General features: G+C 42.6%; 1 protein-coding gene across 5 annotated transcripts in view; it reads right to left on the bottom strand.

The window, feature by feature from the left end:
* Positions 1-21,008, bottom strand: part of DEAF1 (DEAF1 transcription factor) — a 48,133-nt gene extending 27,125 nt beyond the window's left edge. For 4 of the 5 annotated variants that reach the window (XR_008313939.1, XR_008313940.1, XM_053286395.1 and 1 more), the window contains exons 1-9: positions 20,714-21,008; positions 19,345-19,442; positions 17,577-17,706; positions 16,288-16,434; positions 12,066-12,205; positions 8,933-8,998; positions 5,259-5,385; positions 4,223-4,351; positions 1,652-1,780 (exon numbers count right to left, since the gene is read on the bottom strand). Coding sequence is in view for 3 of the 5 variants with exons in the window: in XM_053286395.1 (XP_053142370.1) it covers positions 1,652-1,780; positions 4,223-4,351; positions 5,259-5,385; positions 8,933-8,998; positions 12,066-12,205; positions 16,288-16,434; positions 17,577-17,706; positions 19,345-19,442; positions 20,714-20,993 (1,246 nt within the window). In the remaining 2 variants the exon portion in view is untranslated. Of the gene's footprint in view, positions 1-1,651; positions 1,781-4,222; positions 4,352-5,258; positions 5,386-8,932; positions 8,999-12,065; positions 12,206-16,287; positions 16,435-17,576; positions 17,707-19,344; positions 19,443-20,543 lie in introns of all 5 variants that reach the window. The other variant, XM_053286397.1, reaches the window with a different exon arrangement.
* Between the last annotated feature and the right edge of the window lie 156 nt (positions 21,009-21,164).

Below are 21,164 nucleotides of genomic sequence, written 5' to 3'. Positions count from 1 at the left end.
GCCAGGGATTATGGCAGTTGTAGGCCAACATCTGCAGGAGGGCCGAAGTTGAGCAGGCCCAAGAACATAAATCTCTTACAGGTTAGCTGAATGTGGAGTTTCTGCCAAAACACACAAGATTCTATTGAATGTGTAATCAAAATGTTCTTGTGCCAGCAATGCTAAAGAGTAATTTATTCTAGCTGTTCTTGCAGGAACTATAGTCCTGACTATGGATAGCAAAATCTCAAGAATCAGATGCACCGTAATTGATAGAATGCTCCTGTTTCTTCAGGACCAGCATGGGATCAAGAAGCACCCCCAAACTGCATACCTGTTGGACCGAGCACCATGGCCTTGGATCAGAGGGGGCATCCACAGAGCACCACTATCATGACCTCTGACTTATCTGAGTTTAGTTTCCAGTCCACCTGTTAACCCTAAACTACTGCCTCCAAACACTGGCTGAGATCAAGGCAGTAGTTTCTGATTGCCGACTTCACAACATATAGTGTTGTCATCATATTAATGATCCTCATCTCCAAAGCTTCAAACACTCTCCCAGCAGCTTCATATGGATAGTAAACAGTAAGCATAACAGAGCTCACCATCATGGAACAGTGTATAAACACAGGGCAGAGGAGACATTATCCTCAACAACTATCTTTTGGGAACACACCGTTAGGAAAGAGGCGCAGAGCCAATGTGAGGCAGAGCCTCATACACCTACTTGGTATTCAAGTGTTGCAGCATCACTGCAAGTAATCCACAGGATCACAAGCTGCTGACTAGTTTAAGAAATTCAGCAGTGTGGAAGGATCCCATCAATATGCTGATGACACCAAGCCTATATTTGGTTGATCATCCTAAACAATTCTGCCAATATGATTCAATAATGGCAGAAATCATTTCTTTGCTGCCATCATCACCTTAAACATGGCTTTAAAAAGGGCCCTATGACTTGGTTTGGCCAGACTCAGCACACATTTTTCAACAATTATGCTCCAGCTGTCTCCAAACCTGCTGTCATAACTTTGGACGATGAGACAGGGTGAAAACAGCCCCTCTTACCCAGATCCCCAAGCCACCCTGTGCCACTGGAACCCCCTACATCAGGAGGAGAACCTGAGCCAGCACCTCTGCCATGACCCATGCCTGCCCTCATCCTCTAACTCAGAGAGTCCCTTGAGGACTGCCAGCCCAGGTTCAGGTGCCAAGATGCAGTCAAATCAATAATCCCAGCTAGTCTGCTATTCCAGGTGTCCATCAGGGAACTGGCTGAAGTATCTGTCCAATCCACTAAAACAACCAAAAGAGCATTTCAAAAATGAATAACCAAAAGTCTTCTGGGGCAGACAAACTTAACAAGTCTCTTGCCCAGACTGAGTTTAAAAGCTACCCATACCAATATCCTGATCATGACAATGGCCTGGTCACAATGTCCCTGATCGCCAGACCCTCCTCTTCTTGACTAGAGCAGACCAACAGGTCCAGTATATGCTCGGCTACGTGTTTCAGCATCGTTGTATTCACAACCAAGACCATAGTATCTTCCCCTCTTCTGACCATAACCCCACTTCTTCTGAAAGGTAGGTAGCTGAGACAACAAGCACAGTAAAACATACACATCTATATTTACAAAATGCTGGATTATTTTAAGGAAAAGTCTTACCAATTTTGGGATGAGAAGTTGGCAGTGCTGCTTCTGGGAAAGCCGAGATCTGACAATTATCTTGATAACTTGGATAGTGAGGCTCTGGATGACTGACCCGGCAAGGCTGCTGAACATTTGTGTCTTGCACTATTGGGGGAGGAGGGGGAGAGATAAGATCAGGATTCCTGTAAAGAACTCCTCATTTGGTCTGGATCTTACATGTTTCATGTGGGTATCCAATGGAACATGCAATTATATGGGGAAACCTAGAATTTGGGAATTCAGGAAACAGTATAAATTAAAGTCCCCAAATCACTCTTTGCTGAAGAGCAATGCAGACACACTTGAGCTATAACCCCTGAACATCTCTTTGCACCAAGTATGTTTTAAATAAAGCAGTCAACAAGCAATACACCAGACTGGTTCTCTTGTAAGATGGGTAAGATACGAAACATGTATTAAATCTCCAGCATTTACTATTTGAAGCTGAAACTTTGTTCAGATTGAAATGGGGAATACTAGCACTGGCATTCTGGATGCTGAAAAATGGAAATCAGAATGCCAATGGTGTTTTCAGAGATAGAATGTCATTATTTTAATTAAAGATTCTATCATCTGAACTCATGTTTCAAATGCTAATAATAACATAACAAAACAAATAACTGAGGACCCTAACCTCCTCCTGTACAGGAAGTCAATCATTTTATCCCTTATTCTGTTTTTCTACAAAAAACCCCCACCTTAAATGTAAGATGCTGAGAGGTTCCCTAGTATTCAAATTCATTATTTTATTTAAAATATTTATACCCCACCACTCCAGAACACTATTGCTCGGGGCAGCTCACATTGATACAATATACAACAATTTTTTTAAAAATGTAAAAGGTTAGGCTAAAAACCACATTTGAAAGTTACATATTTTATAAGTTTCAAATTAAAAGTTGTAAAGTTAAAAAAAAACCTAAAAAATAGGAAATCTACCAGATATAAGCAGCATATAAAATATTTAAAAGCCTCTGTAAAAAGATGTGTCCAGCTATTTTTTTAAGAACACTGAGGGAGCATGACCAAGTTTTTCCAGGAGGGCATACCTGGACTATCCACAGAGCACCACTGCCCATCAATGACCGAAAGACCAAGTCGAGCATATGGCCTGCCACATGCATGGGATCAGAAATCAGTTGAGATGATGACCATGGGCTTTTCTCAACTATTTCTGATCCCATGCATGTGGCAGGCCATACGCTCGACTTGGTCTTTGGGTTAGACAGAAGGATGGACGGTATACTAACAGAATCCTAACTTAGTCTTGCGATCTCAGCACAGCACGCAGACAACTGAACTGGTCAAAATGGTAGACAGTGCATTTGGTGAAGGGGACAGTTTCCTGATGAACCAGGGCAACTCCACCTCCTGCCCACTCCACCTTGGCTGATGCTACACCCAGAAACCTGGGGGACATAGCTGAAAGAGATTTACATCTCCCCCCTCATCCAGCCAGGTCTCTGTAATGCATACCAGGTCAGCGTGCTCATCCAAGATAATCTTCTGGATGGCTGTAGTCTTTGCATTTATGGTCCTGACATTCAGTAGCACCTGCTTCAAGGAAGGTGGGCTGCTGGGAGAAGTTACTGAGAGTTACTTCTCCTGGGTTGGGAGAAGGACCAAAGGATGTGATGGCTTTGAAACAGTCAGTGCACCTTCCCCTCACCTGGTGTATTTACAGTGCCTGCTATATTACAAATAATGTGAAGAGCAACACCTTAATAACAACACCTAAAAAGCTCCCTCCTACTAAATCAAAGACAATGTTCCAGATTCAGCCCACCCCTTCTGGTGATCTGGCTACTGGCCACAATCTGTACCAGAGGTTCTAGTTTTCAGGGGCATAATTTTCATATTCTGCAACAAGTTATGAGCTTTTGATCTTTGCCATGAATAGTACTTTAGTAAATTCATTCAGCCTTTGGGATGTTTTGTACATGGACTTTTCTCATGTGAGCTAACATACCATCACATGGAGAAAGATGCAAAATCATTAAAATTGGTGCTAGGTGAATTCACATACCACATAGTTAAACCTTCTCCATGTAATTACAGACATATATGTAGTTGAAGTTGGGCCAGTATTTATTTATTTATTTATTTATCTATTTATCTATTTATTCATATTTTTTACATTTATATCCCGCTCTTCCTCCAAGGAGTCCAAAGCGGTGTACTACATACTTGAGTTTCTCCTCATAACAACCCTGTGAAGTAGGTTAGGCTGAAAGAGAAGTGACTGGCCCAGAGTCACCCAACTAGTATCATGGCTGAATGGGGACTTGAACTTGGGTCTCCCCGGTCCTAGTCCAGCACTCTAACCACTACGCCACGCTGGCTCTACCAGTATTGCTTGCACGTTGTAGAAAGGTCCCCAGTGAACTTGGCTTGAAATTTATTATGATAATTGCTTTTGCTAATTTGGTCCCTGTCTTTCCATATACTTCATTAGCCTCTGGCCTCAAGTTTTGGCTCTAGGTATCCATAGCACTGCGCCCCTCCCACCCAATATTCCTAGCACACAGTTCTATATATTATACTTACCAGTGGCACCAGTAAACACATCACCCTGGGATGGACTTTCTGAGATAATAGCTGTGGCCTCGACAGTTGATGTACGGTCAAAGGTCAGAGTGCCAGAGGTAGTAATCTGCCCTGAAGGTGTCACAGTGACTAAAAAAAATGTAAACATTTTCAAAATTAAGTAGAATGCCAGTACCCACTTGCACAACCAGAGATCTCTATTTTATTTCCAAGCTGAGAAAACTTCATCAGCTCAGAGACAAACTTCCATTACATTTCACAAAAATGAACACAATCCATCTATAACACCACAAGAAAGAGGACACCATTCAGGGTTTCCACAAAAAGAATAATTCAGAAGACAAAGAGACATTGAAATGGAAGGGATGGGGGAACCACCTCAGGTTTCACTTACAAGTCGGGGGGGGGGAATTAAAAAGATGTGCAAGAATATATTTTGCTGACAACACTGTCTTGATGTGCTTGCCTACAGAGATAAACAACGCAACCACTCACTAATACACAAACAAAAATTGGATTACTGGTAACAGTAGCAAAATGTAGCTTCCCTTGACTTTCTGAATAAAATGTCAGAAGGAAGATTAAAGGGGGGGGGGAACAACCCAGTTTATTTAACACTTCAGTATACAAACCTCCTTAAAAAGACAAAATATAATTGACTAGCCGACCCCACAAAGAGTATCTGTGCGCTCTTTGGGGCTGGCAGTTACCTCTTCCCCCCCACCTTCTGCCCCAGTCTCTGCTTCTGGGCCCAGCCGCCTCTCCTCCCCACCGCCACTTCTGCCCCCCCCCAACTTTCTTTCCCCAGTCCTGGGCCTTGCCTCTGTGTCTGGGCCAGGACCGCTGCCACCTCTGGCCTCCGCAGCCAGGCCCGCCACGGCAACCAATCCTCCTGGATGCGCCTCAGCCAATCAGGCACGTCCGCCGTCCAACCAATCAGCTGGCGCTGGGACACACATTCCAAGGCACACCCAGGAGAATTATATACATAGATTGTTAAGACTTGACAAAGCTGTTTATTCCAAGAAAGACTTACAAGTAGTAGCAGCAGTTCCAGGGAGCAGAGTGATGTTTTTGGGGGAATCCTTCTTCACTGGAGTTGTAGGCAATTCATTTTCTTTTTTACGTCTTTTGTATGGGACAAATAGTCTGACAGGGCCACTCTGCCAACAAACAGAAGACAAAAATGATTAGACTTTTTCTCTGCAGCTGTGACAGTCAGTCTCCCATGCTGTGGATCTGAAGAGCGTCCATCCATTCTTTCTGCATAGAATAAATTCTTCATGAAGGTGACATAAGCTAATCAAATGCCAGGTTTACCCTCAGCATTTCACAGAATTACCTCACCACTCTCCCCTCAGCTTTGTACAATGAATTTAACACAGTCTTTAGAACTCTGCCTTAGAGAGGCTGGTGTGAGGAAGGAGCTTAACTTAAAACTCCTTTTTAAAAATATAGTCACACAAAACGGAAGCATAGTTTGGAACACAATAGCAATAACGAAGGAGCTAGGGTACTAATACCCTAGTGTTAGTACTCAAGGGTACTAATACAGTGGGTCTGTCATGTAACAGTAATGCAGAGGTAATAACAGGTTGCTCATCTGTAACTTTTGATCTTTTGCTGATTTGGTATCATTCACAATGTGGGTTTTGCACCTCCGCAATAGTCCCCATGGAAGGGTTTCAAGTTCCTCATAGCACTCTGAAGCTCCACACTTCACATGTGGCACACACTCGGTATCTTCAGGGGCAGAGCACTTTCCAGCTCAGTTCCTGAATGGCCACTGTGCAGAAAACTTCACACAAACACAAAAGGTAAGTGAAGCAGGTACATCCAAAAAGTGGGGAGGCTGGTTGGGTGTTGTGAATGATACTGGATCACCAAAAGATCAAAAGTCATAAGTGAGTAACCTGTTTATCTTAATGGTGATCCAGTATCCTTCACAATATGGGTGATTAGCGAGCTTTTTCTAAAAGGAGGTGGGTCTGAGGATGAGGAGTTACAGAACTTTCTTTAGTACAGCCTGCCCCAAACCCACCTCAGCCACAAAGTAGATCTCTAAAGTGTAGTGTTTTACAAAGGGCATGTTAGAAGACCAGGTAGCGGCTTTCCTTATTTCAGAAAAGTCATTGTCTGACAAATGAGCAGTGGTGGTGGCCATAGCCCTAGTTGAATGAACTTTAATAGTGCTAAGAGCTTTACTCCTTGTTTGCTATAACAGGTGGAGATGAGTTGCACCAGCCATTCAGAAAACCTTTGATGAGACACAGGCTGGCCCTTGAGGGGTCTAATGGGTTTTACGTATGTGTGGAATCATTGTCAGACTCTGATGAAGAGGTGTAGTCACCAGGAGACGTTTGTCTGTCTGGCAAATGAGCTGTGTCCAGCGGGGCTGATGGAGAAGTGGGCCATTTATCAAGAAAAACCAGGCAAACCTATGCACAGGAGGCTGTGGCATAGGTTGCTGTGGGGCAGATGAGGCACAGGAGGAAGATCCAGTGGCTGTTTGAAAGAAGGATCTGCACTTGCAGGAGATGGCTGACCCTGAGAAGTGGTTCTCAGATTTTTAAAGTTTCCAAAGTTTGAATTTTTCATAGTCATAAGAAAAGGATGGGGAAGGAATGTAAAGAAGATCTTCAAATCTTCCCATCTTTCTGATGTATCCTGCATCCAGAGCTCCAAGTGAGCTCCAGTAGTCCAGCTTTCTCTAGTATGGAGAATAGGTAGGAAGTGAAAAGTGAAGCCTTTCCTTCCATGATGGATTTGGCAGGTAAGTTGGGGAGCAATGCGGAGTTGCGCAAGCCAGGGAAGCAGAAGGTGTTTTAGGAATCTGCAAAGCACCCGAGCTAGAGTCATCATCAATGTAGGGAAAAGCTTCTAAATGCTGATCCAGATGATGTTGTGACTGGGGATCCCAAAACAGATTCAGTGTCCTGAAGAAGGGGGAACTCCTTTGACACCAACGGTCTCAACGGGAAATGAGATCTGAAGATGAGCAACAAAGGAACCAAGGGATGAGCAGGCAGGTTTCTCGGCAACGTGTGATCAGTGGAGAGTGCTAGAGGTGTCAACATAATGTCGGCGCCCCATTAGAGGCAACTGGTAATCAGAAGTAGGGCTGACGACATCAAGATCAGAACCGGAATTGAAGTCGAGACTTCAGAAGTTGAGGCTGCAAGAGTGATCTCCAGAGAGGAGGATGACAAATGGGAGTGGACGACCTGAACAAATGACAGGGATGGTGCTTGAGTGTTAATCAGTAGCAATACCATTGACAAACAAGATGGGCAATGGGCAGGTGCCGAAGGTCATGTATGGCTCAACCTAAAGGACAATGGAAGCGCCAGCGTCAGACATACTGACAGTGATGGGGATGGTTGATGGTCTTTCATGGCCATGCTAAAGCCTGCAGCTAGCAGTGTCTAAGATGAAGACGAGGTCTTTTGACATTTGGATATTGATGTGGTATCCTCCTCCCGGTGTTTCAGTTTCTTATGATACCTGTGGTGGCCATCCTTTGAAATCTTAGGCTTGATCAGTGATGCTCAGTGCAGTTTTCAAAGTCGAGCCCGACTTCAACAGCGTTGATGGTGCCGGCAATAAAGGATATCATGGCAATGGAGTTGGCTGGCATAAGGCTTGCTCGTAAAGGGCTGCTCTCAAACAATTTCCTGCTCTTCCGAGTTTGCTTGGAAAATGATAAACAAATTTTGCAGGCATATGCATTGTGGTCCTCCCCTAAGCAAAGCAGCAGGGGTCATGCTTATCTGAAGAGGGGAGGATCCCACGACAGGAGGAACAGCATTTAAAGGTCTTTTTTGTGTCCATAAAGATGAATCCAGAATGTGAGGCAAAGAATAGTCACTAAGAGGAACTTGAAATCCTTCTACAGGGACTACTGCGCAGGCACAAAGCCCACATTGTAAAGGATACTGGATCACCATTAAGATCAATGAGAAATTAGCAGTTCCAATAAGTCTTTTAAAACTTAACTTAAAATCATACACCACATTTAGTTCTTTCTTAATACTCTGAAGTCCAATATTCCAATATTAAACAAAAGCTACTAAAAACATTTTCAAAGTATTAAACATGCTCACTTTTTAAATGATTCACTGGAACTGCTTATTTCTCTTTGCTACATCTGCAGTATTGTTACATGACAGGCTGTATTAGTACCTTTGAGGGAAGCTCCTTCATTAGCGCTATTGTGCTCCAGACTATTCTTCCATTGTGTGTGATCACATTCTTTTTTTAAAGAAACCACACCTTACATTTTTAGGGAGCATTGAAACTCTGAAGTAATTTTTAAAAAGGCATCCTACTCCCCTCTGTATAGTCATGGAGAGAGGGAGTTCACTACATTTATCACCTAGGATTTATATAAAATCAAGAGAATACACATATTTAAATAAAAATGTTCACACACAAATCACCATGCACTCTAATATTCTCAATGCTTCCTCCAGCCAAACCTCAGCTCTCATCACAACCATCAAAGGGATGTCTTTCTGTTTCAGTCAGAAGTGGCCATGTGCCCTTCTTTCCTTTTTTCCCTTCTCCTACTAAGCAAAGAACAAAGCACTTTTCAGCCAACCATATTTATCATTCTTCCTTTCTTGGGAAACCCATCACTTGAGCTTGTGCCAGTTCAAATGCACTATCAGCCAGGGCTAACCGTTTTCAAATCAGCAGTTACAAACTCACCAAACTCATGTCATCACAACAAGCAGCACAAGTGCAAGAAGCAGCATGAGGATTTAATATCCCATCCTGAAATTAGGGGGAAAGAGAAGCATTAGACAAATCTATAAGTAACGCAATCCATTCTATTATCTAGCACACAGAACATAGGATCAGGCTTAAGGCTCCTGGCAACAGCACAAAGAAAACCTTTTCCTTTCCTTCTAGTAACAGGAGCTGGTCTGGCCCAGTGGCTCCCAGCACCAAACCAGCAGCAACCCCTGTGCCCACCATAAGGTCTACAAGGAAGCAGCTTCTAAAGCCGACTCACCTGAGCTGACTTGAATTTATGACAAGATCTCCCTGAACGTATGAAATTTATTACAATCCAGATCATAGATCAGCATACAAAAAACAAAGAGGAAAGACAAGATTTCCCTTGTTTTAGTTCAGCTCTGTCCTGCTTGCCTTACATAGGATGCTTCCTTAGCTGTGTTGCACAGTTAGTGCTGTATAGTGAAAATTACAGAGCTTAGACTGGGGCAACCTGAATTCAGTTTTTTGTTCAGCAATGAAGCTGACAAGGTTCCCTTGGAACAATTACTGCCTCTCTGCCTAACTTATCAAGGATGTTGTGAAGATAATTCACAACATCTTCAGCTCCTTGAAAGAGGGGAAGAATACAATGAGTCAGAATACAGTTCCTTACAGGAGCCTATGTGCTCCTCACACAGTTCTCATCGGGTAAGTACAATTAAAAGCAGAGACATCCCAAAACCCATGACAAATCAGAGTAATCACCAACATGTTATATACAGGTGAAACTCGAAAAATTAGAATATCGTGCAAAAGTCCATTAATTTCAGTAATGCAAATTAAAAGGTGAAACTGATATATGAGATAGACACATTACATGCAAAGTGAGATAAGTCAAGCCTTAATTTGTTATAATTGTGATGATCATGGCGTACAGCTCATGAAAACCCCAAATCCACAATCCCAGAAAATTAGAATATTACATGAAACCAATAAAACAAGGATTGTAAAGAGAACAATATCGGACCTCTGAAAAGTATATGCATGCATATGTATTCAGTACTTGGTTTGGGCCCCTTTTGCAGGAATTACTGCCTCAATGCGGCGTGGCATGGATGCTATCAGCCTGTGGCACTGCTGAGGTGTTATGGAAGACCAGGATGCTTCAATAGCGGCCTTCAGCTCTTCTGCATTGTTTGGTCTCATGTCTCCCATCCTTCTCTTGGCAATGCCCCATAGATTTTCTATGGGGTTCAGGTCAGGCGAGTTTGCTGGCCAATCAAGCACAGTAATCCCATGGTCACTGAACCAGGTTTTGGTACTTTTGGCAGTGTGGGCAGGTGCCAAGTCCTGCTGGAAAATGAAGTCAGCATGCTCCAAAATCTCCTGCTAGACGGCTGCGTTGACCCTGGACTTAATGAAGCACAGTGGACCAACACCAGCAGATGACATGGCTCCCCAAATCAACACAGACTGTGGAAACTTCACACTGGACTTCAAGCATCTTGCATTGTGTGCCTCTCCATTCTTCCTCCAGACTCTGGGTCCTTGGTTTCCAAATGAGATGCAAAAGTTGCTCTCATCAGAAAAGAGGACTTTGGACCACTGAGCAACAGACCAGTTTTTTCTTGAGCCCAGGTAAGACGCTTCTGACGTTGTTTGTTGTTCAGGAGCGGCTTGACAAGAGGAATACGACATTTGAAGCCCATGTCCAGGATCCGTCTGTGTGTGGTGGCTCTTGATGCACTAACTCCAGCCTCAGTCCACTCCTTGTGAAAGTCCCCAACACTTTTGAATGGCCTTTTCCTGACAATCCTCTCCAGGCTGCGGTCATCCCTGCTGCTTGTGCACCTTTTTCTTCCACACTTTTCCCTTCCACACAACTTTCTATGGATGTGCTTTGATACAGCACTTTGGGAACATCCAACTTCTTTTGCAATTACCTTTTGAGGCTTTCCCTCCTTATGGAGGGTGTCAATGATGGTTTTCTGCACAACTGTCAAGTCAGCAGTCTTTCCCATGATTGTGATTCCTAATGAACCAGACTGAGAGACCATTTAAAGGCTCAGGAACCCTTTGCAGGTGTTATGGATTGATTAGCTGATTGGAGTGGGACACCTGGAGCCTAGACTGTTGAACCTTTTCACAATATTCTAATTTTCTGGGATTGTGGATTTGGGGTTCTCATGAGCTGTACGCCATGATCATCACAATTATAACAAATTAAGGCTTGACTTATCTCGCTTTGCATGTAATGCGTCTATCTCATATATCAGTTTCACCTTTTAATTTGCATTACTGAAATTAATGAACTTTTGCACGATATTCTAATTTTTCAAGTTTCACCTGTAAAGAGTATTTTCCAAGAGGCTCTTCAAGCAACTTTTACAAGAGACTCTTTCAGCAACTTCCCACTCTTAACACTATGAGATGTAAGGTCATTGTACCCTAAATTATTATTCATTAACAGAGAAATGAGAAAAAACAGTTGTTGCAGCAAAGTCCAATTTATTGAAATTAAAAGCAGATATGCAGACAGAATGCCCTGAGCTCATGTATTTCCTCAGATTCCCTGACTCCCACATCAATTTTTGCTTTGTGGAGGTCAGCACTAGAACTAGCTGCTTCTGAATAAGAAAAGCTGTAGATTTCTTCAGCTCGTTTTCAGCAGAATTAATGTGTCAGATTGCCCTATTCCAAGATCTTGCTAAGACTGTGATGCTATGCACACTTACTTGGTAGTAAGTCTTTTTGAAATCATGGTACTTCTCAATAAATACACACAGAACTAAACTACAATCTTCCTGTGACTAGAATTTAAAATGTCCATTGTGTCCAGTTTCTACATATCCCAGTGATGAAAGACACAACCTGCCTATTCTTGGCAGCAGGCAGCACTTGGTAGAGAAGCTCCTTCTTAAAGGAATACCTGTGTCTATTCAAAGCAGAGGCAGGAGAAAGACTGGCTTCAGAGAGGAAATAGGAGGTACCTCTTAAACTACATCCATCCAAGTCCTCCTTTAAAGAACTTGCCTCCTAGTAAACACTAGAGTCCTAGATCACTGGAGGGTACCCACAACCTGCCCAACCCCTGTAGTTGGGGTGAGGAGCTCAATCTTACATGAATAAGGCACTGTAATGGCCTCCCTGCATAACGGATGCTTCTTTTCCAGTCCTTGCTGCTGGCTCTTCCTGCCATGGCTTCAAATTCCGTGGGGCTATGCCAATTTTCCCCTTGTTTAATGCAACGTCCTCGACCACCTTAAAGAGAGCAAAACAGATTGATATTACTTTATGCAAACTTTAGTCCTGTGCAGTCGGATATATCCTATATTATTATTATTGTTTACACAGTCAGACAGGTGTTATTGACTGGTTTGTTTCATCCAGACATCGAGTCCTTCCCAAGGACCTGGGATGCCAGAATTTTATTATCAGTGTTGTTTCTATTATTATTATAGATATCGTCACAGAATATAGGCTGTTCCCAGTAATGTTGCTTTTTGTAATTGGCTGATGGTGATTTCTGTGGCCCCTATGGTGCTGAGGTGCTCTTCAAGGTCTTTTGGAACTGCACCCAGGGCGCCAATTACCACTGGGATTATTTTGGTCTTCTTCTGTCGCAGCCTTTCAATTTCAATTTGTAGATCTTTGTATTTGGTGATTTTTTCTATTTCTTTTTCTTCTATTCTGCTATCACCTAGAATTGCTATGTTGATTATTTTGACTTGTTTTTCTTTCTTCTCGACTACAGTTATATCTGGTGTATTGTGTGGCAGATGTTTGTCTGTTTGTAGTTGGAAGTCCCATAATATTTTTGCATCTTCATTTTCGACAACCTTTTTCAATTTTATGGTCCCACCAATCTTTGGCTACAGGTAGCTTGTATTTTTTGCAGATGTTCCAGTGTATCATCCCTGCTACTTTGTCATGCCTTTGTTTGTGGTCAGTCTCTGCAATCTTTATACAACAGCTGATTAGGTGGTCCACTGTTTCATCTGCTTCTTTACAAAGGCGGCACTTGCTGTTTGTTGTTGATTTTTCTACTTGTGCTCTTACTGCATTTGTTCTTAGTGCTTGTTCTTGTGCAGCCAGTATTAAACCCTCTGTTTCTTTCTTCAAGTTGCCATTCTTAAGCCATTGCCAGGTCTTGGTGATGTCTGATTTTCCACTTATATTGTGCAAATATTGCCCATGCAGTGGCTTATTTTTTCATTTTTCTGCTCGGTTCTTGACTTGTTCTTTCTTGTAGGCATGCTTGGTTTCATTGGTGTTGAATAGTTTCGCGTTATTGACCATTTTAAGTGCATCTTCTTCACTGTCCTTGATATATTCTTCAAGGCCTCTTTTCTCCTCCTCTACTGTTTGATGGACTTGCAGCATTCCTCTTCCACTTGAGCTGCGAGGGAGGTATAGCCTGTCTACATCACTGAGGGGGTGCAGAGCATGATTGATGGTCATTATTTTCCTGGTCTTACGATCTAGCATCTCTAGCTCTGCCTGGGTCCAGTCTATTATTCCTGCACTGTATCTCGTAATAGGTATAGCCCAGGTGTTTACAGCTTGTATGGTGTTCCCGCCACTGAGTTTAGACTTTAGGATTTTTCTAACTCTCCTGATATATTCACTTCCAATTTTTCTTTTATTTATTTATTTATTTATTTATTATTTATTTATTTATTCGATTTCTATACCACCTTCCAAAAATGGCTCAGGGTGGTTTACACTGAGAAATAACAAACAAGTAAGAATGAACCCTGTCACCAAAGGGCTCACATTCTAAAAAGAAATGTAAGACAGACACCAGCAACAGTCACTGGAGGTACTGTGCTGGTGGTGGATAGGGCCAGTTACTCTCCCCCTGCTAAATAAAGAGAATCACCACATTAAAAGGTGCCTCTTTGCCAAGTTAGCAGGGGTTTTAACTTCAGTGTGTGCGATGTTATCAGCCTGGAGAATGCCAAGTATTTGTAATGTTCTTTCTCTTACAAGTTCTTGATATTGCTTCCATTGGGCAGTTCTATTCCTTCTGTTTTTGTTATTTTTCCTCTGTTCATTATTAATACAGCACACTTGTCTAGTCCAAACTCCATTGCTATATAGCTACTGAATATATGGACAGTGTTTAGCAGTGATTCGATTTCTGACTGGGACTTTCCATACAATATGATATGATATGATATGATATGATATCATATGATATTATATTATATTATATTCTATTTCTATACCGCCCTTCCAAAAATGGCTCAGGGCGGTTTACACAGAGAAAAAATAAATAAATAAGATAGATGGATGTCAGAACGATATCAAGAATATCAGATATATCGGAAATAATTTTGATCCAGTATTTAGAAGCCTGTAGCGGATCACAATTATCAAAACTGATATTCTGGTATTTTTTAAAAATCAAAAAAAAATTGGATGACAAAATCATTGGAAATACAAAATGGTGTCAGCATCTTTCAGCAATTAGAGCAATTTTTTTAATGGCCCTTTGAAAAATGGCTGAAGTCTTCCGCCATCTGCCTGCCTGTGCATCTACCCATGTTTCAGAGCATGGAACAGACTCTCCTTTCAAATAGCAGCAGCTGGGATTATCATTCCCCAAAGCTTCTTTTTTTTTAGGTTTGATAAAGTGTTCTTGTGCAAGAGCACCATTTTGGTTTGACGGAATAGTGCTCTTGCACAAGAACACCTTGTCAAACCATTATTATTAAAAATGGGGGGGGGAATCCCCATAGAGGTCTATAGGAAGGGCGGGGGGATTGGGAATGACTTGTCAGAGAACTCTGAAATTTGACACACATGTGTTTTAAAATGACAGGACTCTGAGTACTGAATTTTAAGTACATTGGTCCATCCATTGATTTTTAATGGGGGTTTTTTAGTTTTGATAAGGTGTTCTTTCACAAGAACACCTTTTTGGTTTGACAAAATGGTGCTCTTAAGAAAATTTAAAAATCTTAAGATTTAACATCAATGGATGGACCAATTTACTTAAAATTCAATACACAGACTCATTTCATCCTGAACTACAAGGGCATCTAATTTCAGAGCTCTGCACAGCCATTGCTGATTTCCAATTTTTTCTTTTCTTTCCCCCCATAGATGTCTATGGGGATTTTTTCCAATTTTTATTGGATTTCCAATCAGAAATCTGATAACCATACCATATACAATATTTGCAAGAGTCTAAAAATCCAATTCCAATACTTATATTGTATCGGATCCAATATTGTCCATCATGCACATGTCTAGCAAAGATGTCTATGCGGAGTACTACTTATAGCTCCAGCAAGCTTGAGAAAAACCCAAGGGCTTAGAGAGTAGGTGCATCTGGTACTCAAATTAAGGGAGAAAAGGAAGCAGAGTTCTAAATGAAATCCACAAGCCCATCTCCTTTTAGCCAAATCATGCCTGTGCCCCCTGTAGCCTTCAAAAATAGAAGCAAGCATGGCAAGTCCCCTCTAACTCCCCTGTAATTTAAGCACTTGGACTACACGTAGATTGCAAGCATCTGACCCTAATGTAAGCCTATCTGATCCCTTTGAGAAGAAGCTTAGGTTAAATAATATGCATTGGGACAGCAAATCTGATTGGCAGGCAGGAATGCGGAAACAAATTTTGAATTTCAAAATTATATAAAAGATGCTGGATTCAAGTTCCATTACAGAATCCTAAAAACATGTTCATACAAATACTCAACCCAGCACAAGAAAGGAACAGAAAGAGAGCATAAACCCACTCTCCTTCACCTCAGACTTTAACAGTTTCCTGCCGGGATAAATACTTCTACCACTCCAAGCGTTCACTCTTATCCTGGTGCAAATAAGAAGTGTAAACACCCCTCCTTTTCCTGCCCACATCTACAAAGAAAATGATGGGGTGAACAACAGCCCATTCACAGAAAGGTTTCCTGTGGGCTACCACTCAAGTTTCACAATGACTCACAGCCTTCATGGGTCTGGCCAGCCATGTATGCTGTGGTCATCAGAGCCCCAATTTGGTGTGGGACATCTAAAATTCATCATAAGGTCAGAGCAGAACATTGGGAGCTGGAGTGGAAGCCCAGAAAGGTCATTGGCCGACTTTCAGTTGGCTCTTGGTGTGCATAATTAGGTCAACAGGCCAAGAGCAGAGTCTGCCACATTGCTGGGAATGGTAAAGCCACAATTCTGGGGCAGACAGGCATACTTTGACCTGCCACACCTTTGACAGCAGCCATATAACCTGCAGGCTGGGCAACATTACTCATGGTTTACCCACAAGCTTTAGGAGGAAACACTGGAGGATAACTGGTTATCTTCTCAGATCAGAAAAAGAGAATGAGACACTCTTACCTGAGCCAAGTCGATTTTTATAGAGAATTCCACTAATATTTCGGCATCGCACAGGCAGCTCATTATCATAGACTGAAGGGTCCCAGTTATATTTTGTTCCACCTTTTTCTTGTCCAGATGTTAAAGGAGTAGGAGGGGACTGAGGCCCTTTGGATTGACAAAAAGAAAACCATCACACAATACATCTCAGGTTCTCCTTCTGCAATTCTTATAGAAAACAAATGGCACTAGAACATCCCCGATCCTAAAAGACAGGCGTCTGGATAATAAAATAAAAGGGAAGAGTTAGATGTGGTCTTATAAAATTATTTAGAAGACAGAGAGAATGAATATGAAATCTTCCCTAAACAGCAGATTATCCGAGGACTGACTGAAATGGAAAAACCACATGGGAGGGGCACAGGGCATCATTGGTTCCCATGTCACTAACACCCTCCTTCCCCAGATGCCAACAGCACTGGCATGGAAAATAATGTGTACAAGATGGCCTTCCCACATCATTTCTGCATTGCAATCATTACCAGGGCAGCACAGGACACAATCGTGCAAAAGCAGCAATGAAGTTGCTCATGAGCTGGCCCCAATTTACTGATTTCACAGCATTGCTTGGGCTAATAGAAGGAACAGATGTTTCTAACAGTTTAATAAAGATAAGATATTGAAAAATGATTTTGTTCAAACAGCTACTGCACCACCTCATGGAGAACAATGAGATAGCAGTAGCCCAGGACAAAAACAATCCTGGCCTTTTAAAGATAAAAGAATTTAGACTCAGAAAAAGAATGGGGGAACTTATCAATTATGGTACATTCCCCACCACAACTATTAAAAATTAAAGATCTATGCAGAGCAGCAAGGGAAGTAAAAGTTCTTCAATGCTGCAAAAGCCTATTGCTTCTATAAATCAACACTGTGTAACCTGCTAAACTGCCCAGAGAGTAAAGTTTGGGTGGTATATAAGTTAAAATAAATAAATAATAAATATATAAACTGGAGTACTTGGATCTAAGCCAAAATCTTCCCATTGATCTGAACTAACATAAACGAATAATGCATCAATCAATGGCACTGACCACCAGAAATCTTTCTTGTTTGCCATTTGGGACATAAAAGTGGAGAGGCAGAACAAACACTAAAAAATGTCAAGAGGTAATAACCCCAAAGCCTTGAGTTTATTTTATGAGACTAATCAGATGTAAAAATCTAACAATCTGTTTCTGTCTATGCAAAAGTATAACACTAACATCTAGGAGTGCCAATTTTTTTTAAAGTGCAAGACCACCTTCTACCTGGTGTGAGAGGTGCAGATGCTCCCTTTAGCCCTGCAGTCTCTACAATACTGCCATCTGTGTGAACCACAATCAGAGTGGCTTTCTCAGCATTCAAGCTGTCCCCAATTTGAAGAGCTGTTCTTCCAGACTGCAAAAAGAGATAAAGAGCTTTAGCAAGTAAACTTGATAGGCGTGTTGTTTAGAAAATCTTATTTATATAACCCTTAAAAATGAATATGGAAATAACCAGGTGGATTTGGGTATTTTTACTTATTGGGAGATGGGGGAGGAGAGATTGAGTCTGCACCTCATTTCCAGTCTCTGTTGAGTGAGTGCAAAGATGAAGTTCCCCATGTTCTGCTGTGCATGGGGATCTTTGGACTGGAACTAATGTGTAAACAAAACTGTTATGGCCAACAGAGCCTAAGCCATGCAAACTCTTACAGTGCAAATGATTTATGATGATGTACTCAAACATTCGCAAGTTCTGTGCCAGTGATACAAAAGGGACTAAGCCAATCTAAATTATTTCTAGATCAAAGGATACATGGGAAACAAGTTAGCAAAACCCCTGCAATGAAGCATTTCCTCAGGGCTTTCCATAGCCTCCTATGAACTGCTGCCCTAGCCCAAGGTATGCTGTGTCCATACTAATCACTAGGCCTGTGCTTCAGTGGAACCAAAGCTGAATAAGGTGCATCTTCATGCTGGTACTGAGAAGTGGCCACTCACGTGGCCTTTTCCATGCAGTAAAGCATGCTTCCGGTGTGGGGGTGCTTCTTTATTGGATGCTGAGTTATGTATCACTCCAGTGATGGCTGGAGCAGAGCGCAGGGTGCAATGGGAAGTGTGCATAAGGAGCACTGGAAGGAGTAGTCCAAAGAACTGATGAAGCACAGCCCTACTAATCACACCCTGTGACATAATCAAAGATGCTGTGTAGCAGAATGCACTAAACCACTAACTGAACCAGCAGCAATAACTAACATTAAGTGAAATGGAGAAGCCATGTGCAAAATCATATGGAATCATGGAAACAGGTAGGGGAAAAGCACGGCAGAAAAGAATGGTATTCACATCCCATTGCCTTTTGGCTGTCAGGGAATCAGATGCATCTACCAAAGCAGCCACATCACATAGATGGTGCTGCAGAAAGCTGTTTCAGGGAAGCTGCATACATTTACAGGTACACATTCATCAGGGTGTAGTGTATTGGCTGTGCCTCTCTGTTGAGCACATGCTCAGAAGCAAATCTGGATTTGTCTCTGTGTGAAATTTCCCAGGATTACAAGTGATAGCATGGAAGAATGGATTTTAACACCTGTAGAAGCTTGGTTAGAGGTGAAGTGGGGCAGGGCCTTCATGATGGTGCTTCAGCTGTAGAACAGATCCACCTGGCCTCCACCCTTGCTACATTCATCAGGGTATGGATACATTCTTCAAGCAGGCATTTGCTTTCCCTTGATTTTAGATTTGTCTTGCTGCTGTGCTTTTCATTTTTCTTATAATATTGGTACTTTAAAAAACTTTTTTTTTATGTTTTTATGTTGTGAGCTACTTTGGATGCTTTGCAGAAGAGCAACATGTACATTCTGTTTAGAAATAGAAATGAATAAATCCATCCTGATAGGCCTGTATAAAATGCTGCCTTTGCTACACCTGTGAAACTGGACTGTCAAACTATCTCAGTTACATACACATAGAGACTTGGGGTTACTTATCACATAGTGAATACTGAACATGTACAAATGAAATTTGGAGTGGGGAGAACCAACCCCAACCTTACCAGCACATGTCCTGAAATGGATGCTGCATTTGCCACTGAAGTGGTGAATACGTTGTCTGCGGATGAACCCACATTGGCTACAGTTACTGTAGTCACTTCTGTAAGATATTACAAGAATAAATCAATTCTTTTGCCATATCTTTTGGCATATTTTGCCAAACCGCCCAGAGACTTGCATTTTGGGCGGTATACAAATGTGTTAAATAAATAAATAAATAAATATCTCTGTAAGGACCTGACAAAATCCAAGCAGTAAAACATGTGATTGCATATCTGTTTCATTGTTTCTCATACTTTTTTTTCTGTGAAACAAACTGGAAAGCGAACATTTGAAAGTTGTGTTGCTCTCCATGGGCTGTAAATTTCAATACAAAAGCCAGACATTTATACAAATGCTGGCTTTGTGAACACAGCTAATCTGTGATCAAGCAGCAGTATGTGATTATTCTGTAGAAGAGCCAGATGCAACAGAGGACAGGAATCTTTCCCCTTATCATATGCATGTACAACATTTTTCTTCAGCTGGCTGGTGGTGCAGCAGAGAAATGCTTAACTAACAAGCAGAAGGTTGCCAGTTTGAATCCCTGCTGCTATTGTATCGGGCAGCAGCGATATAGAAAGATGCTGAAAGGCATAATCTCATACTGCACAGGAGGCAATGGTAAATCCCTCCTATATTCTACCAAAGAAAACCACAGGGCTCTGTGGGAGCAGGAGTCAAAATCGACTTGACAGCCTTTACTTGGATGTATTTCATTCAGTCTGATATTATTCAAATAAATAAAATAATAAAATCTTGCCTGAGCCAATCAGGGATGAGACATGCCAAAACTTCCTATAATGGCATATACTTGCAATGCTAAGAGTGCCAGGATTTCTTGGTATAGCTCAGCATGAAGATGGCACGGTAATGGAAAACTGCATCTGCTAGATGTTCACCTGTGAAGCACTCCTCAAAGGGACAACAGTCCAGTAAGGAGGATAGATGTGGCAAGCCCAGTTGAACTACTGGCAGAAGTAGAGCAAACACTGGGGAAAGTGGTGAAAGGAGCAACCTTTGTACGTTCTATTATGCCTCAGGGCCAATTCACACACGCATTTATATCACTTGATTCTATAGACACGATGACCGGTGGCTGAAGAATGCATGGACAAACTCCACCGAAAAGCGTCTGCATGCAATATGAAACTTTTTCTACCTGTGGTGTTAACTGTGATGGCCCATTCACACATGCAAGCAACCGCTTGATGTCGCTATCGTCAAGACATCAACGTGCCTGCCTGCGCGAACCAGCTCTCAGGGTCAGGAGCGACATTAGGCAGGGGCAGACTGGCGGGGCGGCTCTGCGCATGCGCGCGGGGCGCTGACCTGCGAACGCGGCAGCCGCGGCATCGTCGGCGCTCGGCAGGGACTCGGCCCCCATCTCGATGTGTTCGGCATCTGCCGCCATCACGGTCACCGCTGTCACCTCCTCTTCCTCCTGTGGCTCCGCCTCCGAGCCAGGCGCCTCCACACGCTGCTGGTGCTGCTGTTCTGACCCCTCTGCGGCTGCGGCTGCCGCCGCCGCTGCAGCAACTGCAGCAGCGGCAGCCACCGCCGCCGCCTCGGCCAAGCCCAATTGCTTTGCGGCCGAGTCGGAGTCCTCCATCCGAAGCGGGGGGGGGGGGAAGCGGGGGTCGAGGTTAGCCGAGTCTGTCCGAGTCAGCTCTGTTCTCCGATATCACCCGAGCTCCTCTTGGAGGGATCCCGAGTGCGGAAACGAACTGCCCCGGGCCTTCTCCGATCCTGCCCGAGTCGCCCGACAGCGAGCCTTGCCGAG

The sequence above is a fragment of the Hemicordylus capensis genome, chromosome 1 (assembly GCF_027244095.1).
Source record: "Hemicordylus capensis ecotype Gifberg chromosome 1, rHemCap1.1.pri, whole genome shotgun sequence".
Classification (NCBI taxonomy): Eukaryota; Metazoa; Chordata; class Lepidosauria; order Squamata; family Cordylidae; genus Hemicordylus; species Hemicordylus capensis.
This window is presented reverse-complemented; position numbering and strand designations above follow the sequence as displayed.